The sequence below is a fragment of the Triticum urartu genome, unplaced genomic scaffold, assembly GCF_003073215.2.
Source record: "Triticum urartu cultivar G1812 unplaced genomic scaffold, Tu2.1 TuUngrouped_contig_6786, whole genome shotgun sequence".
Lineage (NCBI taxonomy): Eukaryota > Viridiplantae > Streptophyta > Magnoliopsida > Poales > Poaceae > Triticum > Triticum urartu.
This window is the reverse complement of record NW_024117575.1, coordinates 1-11,664: the sequence shown is the minus strand read 5'-3', so window position 1 is coordinate 11,664 and position 11,664 is coordinate 1. Positions and strand designations below refer to the sequence as shown.

Genomic DNA, 11,664 nt, shown 5'->3' with positions numbered 1-11,664 from the left:
CACGTGGCCGTCGCCCGCGCCCCCGTCGGCGCCTTCGTCGTCGGCGTCGACCTCGTGCCCATCCGCCCCGTCCGCGGCGCGCACTCCCTCACGGAGGACATCACCACCACCAAGTGCCGCTCCGCCGTGCGGAGGCTCATGGACTCCAAGGGGGTCGCCGCCTTCGACGTCGTCCTCCATGACGGCTCGCCCAACGTCGGCGGCGCGTGGGCGCAGGAGGCCACCGCGCAGTCCGCGCTCGTCATCGACGCCGTTCGCCTGGCCACCGTGTTCCTCGCCCCCAAGGGCACCTTCATCACCAAGGTCTTCAGGTCTCAGGATTACAGTGCTATCATGTTCTGCCTGAAGCAGCTGTTTGATAAGGTCGAGGTGACTAAACCTAGAGCGAGTCGCGGCACATCCGCTGAAATTTACATCATCTGCCTGAAGTACAAAGCCCCCGCAAAGATTCAACCAGAGCTTCTGGATATCAAGCACCTGTTCAATGTGGATCCAGAGAAGAGCATGCCTACGGATGTACTTGATCCTAAGAATGCAAAGAAGAGAACTCGTGGCGGGTATGCGCCTGGAGTCACGGTACTGGAGAAAGTCGGTCTGGCATCAGATTTTATATGGTCCGAAGTGCAGAAACCCCGGGATTTTCTGGGTTCTTTTACTAAGATTTCATTTGATGATCCTGCATCTCTGCCTATCAAGAACCATGAGCTCACCACAGATGAGGTAAAATACCTTTGTGAGGATTTGCAGGTGTTGGACAAAAATAGCTTCAAGCATATCTTGAAGTGGCGCACACGCATAAGGAAAGCGCTGCCATCATCTTCGCAGGTTACACCAAAGGTCAAAGATGATGTTCAGCTTTTACAGGAAATGGAAGAAATGGATTCTGATGAAGAACACCAACTGGAGGAGATGCTTGATGAAGCTTATGTGCGTTATGTGACCAAAAAGGGTGAAGAAGTACAACAAGAACACAAACATGCCAAGCAAATCGATCCTGATGCTGATGCAGGTTTGTTAGAGGGAGGTGAAGATGATGGTGGCGACATTGGCATGGATCAAGGTTGTAATGAAGATCAAGACCAAGAGACTAGCCCCCTTTTATTATGTCTAGATACAGAGAAGCCAACAGAAGAGCAAGATTGTAAAGCAGTGGTTCAGTCAGGATGTGTTCGCAGAAGCAGGAAGAAGGGAAGGAGTGGCAAAGGAGGCACCAAGGGAGGGCAAGGGAAGATGGGTGCCGCCGGCCAGAAGAAAGGGGGCATGCGAGGGAAAGCTGCGAAGAGGCCGGCGGCAGAGCCCTGCATTGAGTTGAATTAGTTTAGCAAGGCATGGATGAGTAACTAGGTATTATGTGAGATTAGATCATTTATGTGCATTTTCATACTTTTCTGTGATGATGAAAACAGATGATGAATCTGATGTAATCCATTCTATCAAACCACTTGGACAATTGTGGCATTTGCCTGAGAGAATATTTGCTCCTTCTGTTCCTTTGCCCGTTTTCTCCACTTCTTTTCATATAATTGTGTCGCTGGCATAATGAGGAAGAGAATTGGTTTCTGATCTATTTGGAGATAAATTTCTCGTACTCATTCTGAATGTCAAATCAGCAGCACACATGCTTTTTTTGAGGAAAGATTCATCTCACAACAGTGTTCTCCTTGTTATCTTATCTCCATGATGCAGGAAGAGAAACAGTAAGTACTAACTAGATGCGCAGGGTTTGTTTGTTATGTTCTCTCATTATTTTAGCAAACTTGACAGTAGTTTGGAATATGATGAAGAACAATTGGTCCATGTTTTTGATAATCACGTGATTATTTCCAATGATACACTCAATGCTTCTGATTGTAAAAGCACAGGATTGAATTGCTGTCCATTCTGTTTACTGTAATCAGGTTTTGCCGTTATGTTCATTATGTGCACACTACATTTCTGTGTACTGATGAGCTGTATGCATACTTATTTGTATTTGCACTTGATTTATACTGCTTTAGTTTCCTAGTTACACGTATGAGATGAGCATTAGTTCTAAAAGCAGCTGTACTAGTTTATACTCCCTCCGTTCCAAATTACTCATCGTGGTTTTAGTTCAAATTTGAGTATCAGGCAGATGCCCTTTCTTTCTAGATGGAATGGATACCTCGTCATGTCTGAAACAAATCTAGTTTAGTTTTTATTCTGTCGTTAGGTCGACTATATCTTGTATTCATGCATCTTTGAGTGTGCCATATATTCAAATGACATTGTGAAGGGTGTGCTTCATGCAACTTCACATTGCATGATACTACATCTAAAACCAATGTGGTTGACCATATTGTGGAGTATCCAGTGATTTTGTTTGGTGCTTTTGACATCTGAGCCTTCTTGTGTACTTTACCGAGCTAACCTAAAGCTAATCCGACAGGTCCGTTGTTTGCATGCATTGCCCTGAGCAGATAACCAGTTGTCATTAATTTCTTCTAAATTTTCACCTGAACCTATGAGGCATTCTTCTTTCTTGCCAAGTGATATATCTTTTCAGTCCTTATCGTTTAATATTTGATATTTTAATTATGGGGTCCTACGATGGCATGGAATCTCTGAGACCCGATTATTCTTATGATGGCAGCCATAGGCATGTCTCTGAGGACCTAACGCAAGTTTGTACCAGAGGTTTTCCGTGTATTTTTTGAGCATTTGGTGAGCTCGTTTCTGGAGTTTTTTTAGCTATCGCAGTGTCATCTGAACCTGTATCTGTTCAAGCAAACCCTATTTTAACATTATTTTTACTGCAAATGCTATATAGGTGAATGTTCCGAAGACCAAGAATACCTACTGGAACTGCAAGAACAAGGAGTGCAGCAAGCACACCCTTCACAAGATCACTGAGTACAAGAAGGGTAAGACAGCCTGTCTGCCCAGGGAAAGTTTCGTTTATGACAGAAAAGTGTCCTGTATTCCACAGGAAGGTATATCGTTGGGTGTGATGATCTATTGATCTGCCAACATGATATATACTGTAGTTCAGTATTTTTCTGATTTTCCTATCAGTTCATTGTCATGATGCCATGTACTTATAGTGTCTGTTGATGTAAACGTCTGGTATAAAGATTAGAGCCAGATGTGCAACGCTAATTTTTTGACATTTTCAGGCGAAAACCGCCAGGAATATTGTGCTGAAGCTGCAGTGCCAGAGCTGCAAGCACTGCTCCCAGCGCAGCATCAAGATCTGTTCCTTTTCTCTTGAACTAAAGATTTATTTTCCTTCTGTGTTGCACTTTCAACCTTTTGTCTTGAACAATAACGCAGGCATTAATTTTGAGGTCGGTGGAGGCAAGAATGGCAAGGGGAACATCTCTCTTTGAAATTGCTTTCAACTGTCTATAGTCGTTGCGGTCAAGAACTCCTGCTAAATTTTGAATAATTTTCTACTGTTGACCTTTTTCTATATGTTACTATGAGCTATTTCAGAATACGCACCATCTTTAATTTCTTTGTCCCCTTCTGCTCAATGGAACGATGATTCCGTCATTTTTCTCTCACAGGCACATTCATTGTGCGTTGTGATCCCCAAGCCGGCATGTCGATGAGTCGATCTCCTTGAGCTTCCAAGACGCAGCAGGGTACTCCATGCCACTGGTGTTTCATTGTATCTAAGCATGACTGTATTTCGCAGGGACACCATCTGCCAAGTGCAGACAAGACAGAGGCTTGATCGTTGGGATGAGAGTAGTACTACCTAATGGTAGTTGACCATATACATATCCCTTTCAGCCCTTGGAGAAATGAGTCAGTCAGGACTCATGGGTTATATTTTGTGCAGTGCCCCCAAGAATAATTTCTTCTTTAAGCAAGCTAATAATGAGTTAGAATCCGCCCTATCAACTTAAGCAGTGTAAAGCAATGGGCATCTGGACTGAACACCTGAAACCAATCCTCTTGTTTTCTTGTTCAGGATTTCTGGTGAATTATAAAAATAGCAACACTGCAGTTTCGAAAAAGGTATTTGGCGAATGGTAAGGAAATAAGGCTTACAGCCGAACGGCCTGATGGCGGTTTGAACCGTAACCATTTCACCTATGTTCGACTCATGTGTAGATTATAAACCAAATCTGCTGTCTCAACTGTCGCCTCTATTATGCCAGCAGTACATAAAACATTATTTGCACCTATCAAAAAATTACCGGTCAAACCTGATGAATCGGCGAACCCAGCAGCCTAGTTGTTTCATTCACTGGTCTAGTTATAAAACTATGCTGCAGCAACGTCAGATTAAAACCATGTGGACACAAGTTGGGCAGGGTTGCGTGGATGGATCCGTGCTCCAGCAACGTCAGATTAAAATCACCGTTCTTGTTGCATATGTATGTTTCTCGCAGTGAAAATTGTTCTGGCTGTTGCAGATACAGAGAAGGACGAGACGATGCTACCCTTTTGCACGTCATCTCATATCACTCCGGATGACATACATCTACAGGGAAGCAGTAGGAACCCATCATTTTCATTCCTCTGGTCTTTCCATGTTTCAAATTTCCGAGAAACAAATCGTCCTGAAAAGAAACAGTTTTAAACTTGCGCTGGCGCCATCTTTGTTCCCCTCCGTTGAAAATGGCCTCATGATTATGTCACTTTCTCTTCCCTCGCAGGGACATTCGTCCTGTGCCGTGTGCGATCCCGAAGCCGCCACATCATCCTGATAAGCCGGGATATGCAAGACCCAATCATCGAACGACAGCGAAATCGATCCCATCCGTCCGTGGCCGCTCCGCGAAGCCAGGTGTGATCATGGATGGACCATCCCACATCCACGTGACCCCCGCCTACGTCCATCTGCTTCCTTCTCATCCACCAGCTCGCCCCCTCATCTCCGGCTCCAACCATTTGTTTCGCTTTCGCACCAAGGAGAAAAGCCTCAAATCTATCTCCCGTCTACGTAACTACTACTGTAATTACACAGCTTTGCCTGCCCGAGTTCTTATCCCGCTTTGAAATTTGTGATTCTGTTTTATTTCGCTGGTCGTGCTGCGTGAGTTTCAGTCGCTGTGCTCCTTCTTGACTTGCCTGTGAGATCTCCGATTCGAGGCATCTTTTTCTTTTCGGTTTAGTTGATGTCTTCTTTCTTCGTGGTTTGATCGATTTCGGCGTGCCGATGATGATGCAAAAGCATCGGTGAATTCTGGATGAGTGTGCCCGCGGACGACCAGTGTGCGGCTCTGGTGATATCCGCAGCGTAATACTCTGAGGCACGCATGTCGAAAGCATGGATTCATTTCTTTTGGGGGTTTATATTTTGACTATCTTTGTGCAGCCCCCCAAGAAAAATTCCCTCTTCAAGCAAGCTGATGAGTTAGAAAATTTGCCCTATCAAGTGAACCAGTGGGCATCTAGACTCAAGACCGGGAAATCAATCACCTCTGTTTTATTCTTGAGTCAGGATTCCTGGTGAATTTTCATGTCATTCGCACTGCCATGTGCAGAGTACACACCGTTAATTTTCTGTAGCAAAACAAACAGTTCGCCATATTTGATGTTATCTTTTTCGAGGAACAATTCTTGTTTCTCAGAGGAGTTCAACATTGCTCTTTATTTTACGTATATAGCTACCAATAGCATGCTACACATGCCACAGGAGACCGGGTGCGACCAAGCATATCTTAGTGCAGATTCATCTTCGTATATATATACAACATGTCTTCACACAAGGGAGAACATGGCCCTATTTTCTACAGAAATACCATGAACCATCAGAAAGGCCGAGCCGCTAAAGTTATCTCTTGATCCGTTTCGAATCGGTCTTGGCTAGAGCATTGTACATGTCGTTCTTCCTCTTCGTGTTTTCATTCGCCTGTTGTTCCAATGCTTCCCTCACAAAGAACTTCAGCCTCCAGAGGGTCGTCTCGCTCTGCACCCACACACACATGAAGCACGGTTGGTTAACATGATAACCAATGCGTGATGCTTGGAGGAGCAGTGCTTGGGGGTTGGTTAGCACTTAGCACAAAGACTTTACCTGAGCATCCATGTCAAGGTCCACTTCTTCTGCTGTAGTTTGGAAGCTAGGATTGTCTTGCGCGACCAACTCTAGCGCCTTGTTGAGATCTTCTGGAGACAATTGGCAAAGACCTGCGCCGAGTTTTCTCTTCTCGTCCGTGGTCATTTTCCTGCAATATCAAGAGCTTAGCAAATGTATGACCTTTTTAGGGTCAGCGCACACCCCGCAAAAAAATACATAGCAAACAGTCAAATCGATGTGCATGACATGAACAACTAACACAAACCTGCATCTCTGAACCACCATTTTCTGGAGCTCCTCCAGCTGCTTGTTAATCTCATTCAGCTGCAAGACAAGAAATAAAAGGTGCTGAATATCTAACCAAACAAGCTAACACAAGGGGTTGCAGCAGTATGCAATTGGCTTGTGAATATGCAAGGCGTATACTCCTCTTAGTCAAGAAAGGATTTCTTATTGGTACATCAACAGACAAAAGCTAAAAAATAACAGAAACACATTGATAAAAAAATCTGGGACCTATTTTTCTCAACAATCTATACTAAACATGAGCCAGTCAGTATATAGTGCTTCAATCAATACATACACAATAAAGAGATAACAGTACATGAGAGGGCCAACCTCATTACCAGTATCTTCAGCTAATTTTGCAATGGCAGCTTCTGGAGAAATGTTTTTGGTTGGAGCATCATTTGGTTCCTCATGTTCCCTTTCCTGAAAGAATAGGACCCAACTTACTGTTGTCAAACGCTAAATGGCACATATCCATATCAGAACAAAAATGGTAATATATGCGACTACAAATATCCACCTCGTTCTCAACTTTAGGGAGAAGGTGAAGCCATTTCTCCTCAAATCTCTCGAGTAGGAACTTGGCCATTATGTGAACAGGGTGACCTACAGCATTGTACTTCATTGCATTGGTAAAAACTAATCTAACATCAGAATATATTTCTCGGACACTGTTATATGTGGTACTTTCCTTCCCTTCCATTTTGTTTCGGATGGTCGAGAAATCCATAGGTTTTGTTATAATCTGCAAAATATAGAAACCAAATATATGAATCACCACAACCAAGATCCAGGTAAAGAAACCAACAAAGCAACTCCATCTTATTGATATGCCAAATATAGAGAAACATATGTGCTAACAACTCAGGGGCTCCATCAAGTCGAAGAAAACTAAAGAAGGTAAATAACAAGTCTCAAACCAATTAATAGTTACATAAGAAACAGATAGCCTAATACGCCAGATTTTCCTTCTATAGATTAGGGGTGATTACAGTATTTGGAGTTCCAAGCAATGGTTTTCAATTTCATGTACACGGAAGAAGGCAAAAAATAGCGATAAAACAAATAGATTTACAGTATTTGGATTTCAAAGCATATACAGGATTATGTTTTTCCATTGAGATAGAAAAATATTCTAATAAAATGCAACAACATGTCAACTGAAAGTATGTTGGAGACAGAAAAGCACAAATCCTGCAGCAACTCAGGAGTATGGTGATATCAATAAAACCTGCTTTCTTTTTTCAGATCCTGATTGCTTGCCAACATCAGGTAACACAAAAATATAATCAAAACTGATTTACATTTAGACCAAAATGTACTGGCAATATTACCTGGTGATAGTCATCAAGTTGAAGACCTACGACATCTACCGGTTGCAAAAACGGCTGTGCCCATTCATGAGATGTAATCTGGAAGAAAATGAATATAGCAGAGAAGATCAAGTGCCAAAATTTGTAAAGATCAACAGAAATCTTTTCATAGGGAAAAGAGATCACACATTTTGTGATTTTAACTGCAGTAGCTCAATACAAATTTGAAGGTGCCCAAGAACCATTAACTTTGTATTGAGTATTAGGCCGTAGAAAACTAGATTAAAAAAGGTTGTCCACATATAGTGGTCGAATCAATCTCAAATACACTACCAATAAAAAGCTGCTTTTAAAATTCATCACAAGGAATTGTTTACGTTCAGATGATCTCATTTGGCACAAGCTCGAGACCAATTTTTTAGTCTTATTTCATGCACTACGCTACAAGACCAGAAATAGAGAATGGAGTACCAATAACAGCCAAAAAGAACTAGATTGTATGCTTTATCCCTGTTCATGGAAGCAAACACAGATTTAGGAGTGTTCGAAACTTGAGACAGAAAACTTGATTTTCCAGCAGAAATCTCTCTTGCTGGAAAGAACAGAGGCAGTATGTGCTGGCAATATCTACAAGCATCTAGGTCGCCATATTTATTAATAAGATCTGTGAGATAGAAAAAAGCACTGCAAATTGTTCTAAATTAACCTGCGAATTACAAACTTAGCACCAAGCCGACTTTGTAGAACATGCTCCAGGATGCAAGAATATAACATGACTAAGCCAGCAAACACGACTACACAAGCAACAGCATAAATTGACATAATGAATCATGGGATAAAGCATAGCAGAAGAAAGATCATCACCTGGCGAATGATACCGGCAAACTGGCGCATGAGGTCGGGCATCCCATTGCCGTGGCTGTCCCTGGCACCGTTTGCCGCGTACCTGCCGCCAGCCTTGCGCCCTCCACTGCTGTGCTTCTTGTTATTGTAGAACCCTACCACCTCGTTCACCCTCTTCTCCAGCTGCAACACACATGCCACACCAACCAGTGTCAGTTCTGCAGATCACTGCCGAGGCGAGACAGAGTTTAATACCGAGGTTAGGAGGGGCGGGGGTTACCACGTCGGTCTTGGAGAGGAGGTCATCGACCTGGCGCCGGAACGAGTCCACCTCCGACACCTGAGGCCCGTCCGCGGCGGCGGTCGGCTCCATCGGCGCCGGAAGGGACCACGCTCCCTCCACCGCCGCCCCTCGCACCACGGACATCTAGGGTTGTGCGAGCGACACGGGAGCGTCTGTACCTTCACTCTTGATCTCCTCCAGGAAACCTTATATCATATAGCAGCAGCAAAGGAAGAAAATCAGTAGGAGCATCAATCATCATATACATCCGCATTGGCCCTCCCCTCTCTAATTTTTCTCACAATTCAGCAGCACCAGCAGCCAAACCCTAACTCAATAGCAGGCAGAATCAGTAGTGGCCCCAATCGCAAATCAGAAGCTCGCCCACCGAGAGCTCCTCGTATCTATCTTCCCCCCGCTCCTACCCCACCGAGGCCCTCCCAACAGCAGAGCGGCCATGCCAGATCTGGCCAGATGGCGCGTGGCGGCGGTGGATCCTCGACCACGTCGTCCCCCAACCTCTCTCTCTCCCTCTACATATATAAAATCGAGAGGACCTGCCTTACCTCTGGTGCCGGCACGTGATGACGAGTTGGCGGCGGAAGGTGGCGCGGCGCGAGGAGGTAGGCTTCGGCGGCGGCAGTTGCGCTTCGGATGATGCGGGGCGACAGACCACGGGATGGACGAAAGCGTTTATTTTTTTTCCTGGCTCGCGGTTTTTTTAGGGTTTTTTGCCTCGCGGCCGAGGCCTTTGAGTGGCCTCGCGCACTCACGCTCGAGGCGGCCTGGCCGGCTGGTTCCGTTACGCGGCCCATCTAGGCTAGCTCCCTTTAATTAAGCTCGCCCTTGTCTCAAAAAAAAATTAAGCTCGCCCTGATCTTCTAAAAAAAAGGATATTACTATTACACTAAATTAATAGTACCACATTGGCACCTGAGCACAGCGTAGACCGGCATATAGACGCACCACCTGCCCGTCGCACCCGCCGAGCGTGGTGGCGCACGCTTGTCACTCCAGCCGCGGAGGGCTAAAGGGGGCTTGTGGCATGGGTGTAGTTTCGTGGGCTTATTTATACGAAGAAAGAGGGAATAAGACAGGCAGGAATTGGACACCGCAAGCATATACCTATACCATGGCGTTCCCTGTGCACGAGCAGGCGCGCGTCTCCGGGCCGACAGGCCTGGACGGGCATTTGTGCTGCGGGGTTCACGCCCCGGCCATAGCCCTGGGGGACTGGCCCACACAACTCAGACTGCCCACCCATGCCAACTCCTTTTGTCCTCTCGGATCTTCAACATCTTCGTCAACATCTAATGATCGTCATAGTTTATGAGAATAAATTTTCAAGATATAGTGATTCGACGCCCTATATTTTTAGGAAATCATTCCCGGTCCAAGTACTTTCACCGATCAAGGTTTTTCATCTTTTCAGATGGGCGACTCAAGGCAAAAATCATTATTGGTAATGTTCATGCGGGTGCAAGAGTGACAACATCGTTACTCCAGTTCAATTGTCGCCTCTTTACCAAAGTATTTGAAGTATTTCTTGGGGCAGAGATTTGATGCCGTGAAGAAGGTGTTTTCAAAAGATTTCATTGTAATTCTTAGGCATAGGAGTTACTTTGTATTTTTTTATCTTAAGTCAAATCAGTGCACATGTAATTGTTATGAGTATGAATAAAGTTACAGGTATTTCTGAAAAAAGGAATTGTGTACTAGTTTTTCATTTCATTTTTACAGGAATTTGAATCCACTATGTGCGGAAACTTGTGTAGCCCGGGCTTTTTTGCGCCAATTTTGCATCGAGGCCGGTCGTTATGTGTCCTCATTATGTTGCGGTTGGAAAGAAATATACTGCTATCATTGATACCTCAATGTTTACTTTTTTGTGTGAAACCATTTTCCTGCAGAAATATTTTAGTTTGTTTGTCAACTGGTGATAGGCCGTAGCCCCATTGGACTGGCCCACTTAACTCAGACTGCCCACCCATGTCAACTCCTTTTTTTCACCTTGGATCTTTAGATAATTTTTTTAAGATATACTAATTCGACGGCAGATATACCCATGTCAACTCCAGTTCAATTTTAGCCTCTTTACCAAAGTCTTTGAAGTATTTCTTCCGGCAGAGATTTAATACCGCGAAGAAAGTGTTTTCAAGAGATTTCATTTTAATCCTTAGTCATAGGAGTACTTTGTATTTTCTTTTTGATCTTAAGTCAAATCAGGGTACATGTAATTGTTATGAGTATGAATAAAGTTACATGTGTTTCTCAAAAAAAAAGTGTGTACTAGTTTTTCATTTCCTTTTTACAGGAATTTGAATTCACTATATGCGAAAACTTGTGTAGCCCGGGCATTTTTGCGCCAATTTTGCATCAAGTTTCGAGAAACCGGCGGTTATGTGTCCTCACTATGCTGCGGTTGTGAAAGAAATATGCTGTTTTCATTGATACCTCAATGTTTACTTCTTTGTGTGAAACCATTTTCCTGCAGCAATATTTTCATTTTTTGTCGACTGGTGATACCACTGCAGTGATAATTATATTTCCAATTTTGTGTTTTGAGAATGATCATGTTTCCATTGAGAAACAGTATAAACAAAGCTAGTTAAGAGCCTTCACAGCGATTTGAGTGTCTCAGCCGTCGGATCGCTCGAACATACGCTCTAGATCAATTCTGGTCGTCCCTGATCGCTAACGCGCTGCACGCCCTGTCTCGCGGGCCGCTGCTCCGCAGAGCTAGCTGGGTTTTCTCTCAGTAATCGGGCCGCGTAGGCCCACAACTTTTTATTTCGATGGTAACAGCCCAGGTCGTACGCCTTGTTCCAGCATCACCCTCCCCAAACGAGAACAATTTCTCTGTTCCTTCCGCGCCGCTGCTCCTTCCTCCTCGATGCGCCGGCGTTCCACCGTCGGCGAGCTGCTGCTGCCACTGCCTACGC

At 44.4% G+C, this 11,664-nt stretch overlaps 2 protein-coding genes, 4 non-coding genes and 1 pseudogene across 6 annotated transcripts; 6 read left to right on the top strand and 1 right to left on the bottom strand.

Annotated features, from left to right (window-relative positions):
- Positions 1-26: 26 nt before the first annotated feature.
- Positions 27-1,458, top strand: LOC125531082 (adoMet-dependent rRNA methyltransferase spb1-like; the record flags this gene model as incomplete). Its single annotated transcript, XM_048695493.1, is given in 1 exon segment — positions 27-1,458. A coding segment is annotated over 1 exon segment (1,291 nt), but the record flags the coding sequence as incomplete, so codon positions are not given.
- On the top strand, positions 1,386-1,472 carry LOC125531087. Its single transcript, XR_007293100.1, has one exon. It is a non-coding gene; the product is annotated as a small nucleolar RNA SNOR75 (small nucleolar RNA).
- A 59-nt stretch (positions 1,473-1,531) lies between these two features.
- Positions 1,532-1,598, top strand: LOC125531084. Its single transcript, XR_007293097.1, has one exon. It is a non-coding gene; the product is annotated as a small nucleolar RNA Z105 (small nucleolar RNA).
- Positions 1,599-2,561: 963 nt separating this feature from the next.
- On the top strand, positions 2,562-2,633 carry LOC125531085. Its single transcript, XR_007293098.1, has one exon. It is a non-coding gene; the product is annotated as a small nucleolar RNA R66 (small nucleolar RNA).
- Positions 2,574-3,347, top strand: LOC125531083 (annotated as a pseudogene).
- Positions 3,348-5,123: 1,776 nt separating this feature from the next.
- LOC125531086 lies at positions 5,124-5,231 on the top strand. Its single transcript, XR_007293099.1, has one exon. It is a non-coding gene; the product is annotated as a small nucleolar RNA Z188 (small nucleolar RNA).
- Positions 5,232-5,547: 316 nt separating this feature from the next.
- Positions 5,548-9,449, bottom strand: LOC125531081 (transcription factor GTE1-like). The gene is made up of 9 exons (XM_048695492.1): positions 9,289-9,449; positions 8,720-8,928; positions 8,461-8,622; positions 7,618-7,695; positions 6,804-7,028; positions 6,614-6,706; positions 6,261-6,319; positions 5,993-6,143; positions 5,548-5,884 (listed from the first exon to the last, which is right to left on the bottom strand). Exons 2-9 carry the CDS (start codon positions 8,864-8,866, stop codon positions 5,750-5,752), a joined length of 1,050 nt encoding a protein of 349 aa, XP_048551449.1. The 5' UTR covers positions 8,867-8,928; positions 9,289-9,449; the 3' UTR covers positions 5,548-5,749.
- Between the last annotated feature and the right edge of the window lie 2,215 nt (positions 9,450-11,664).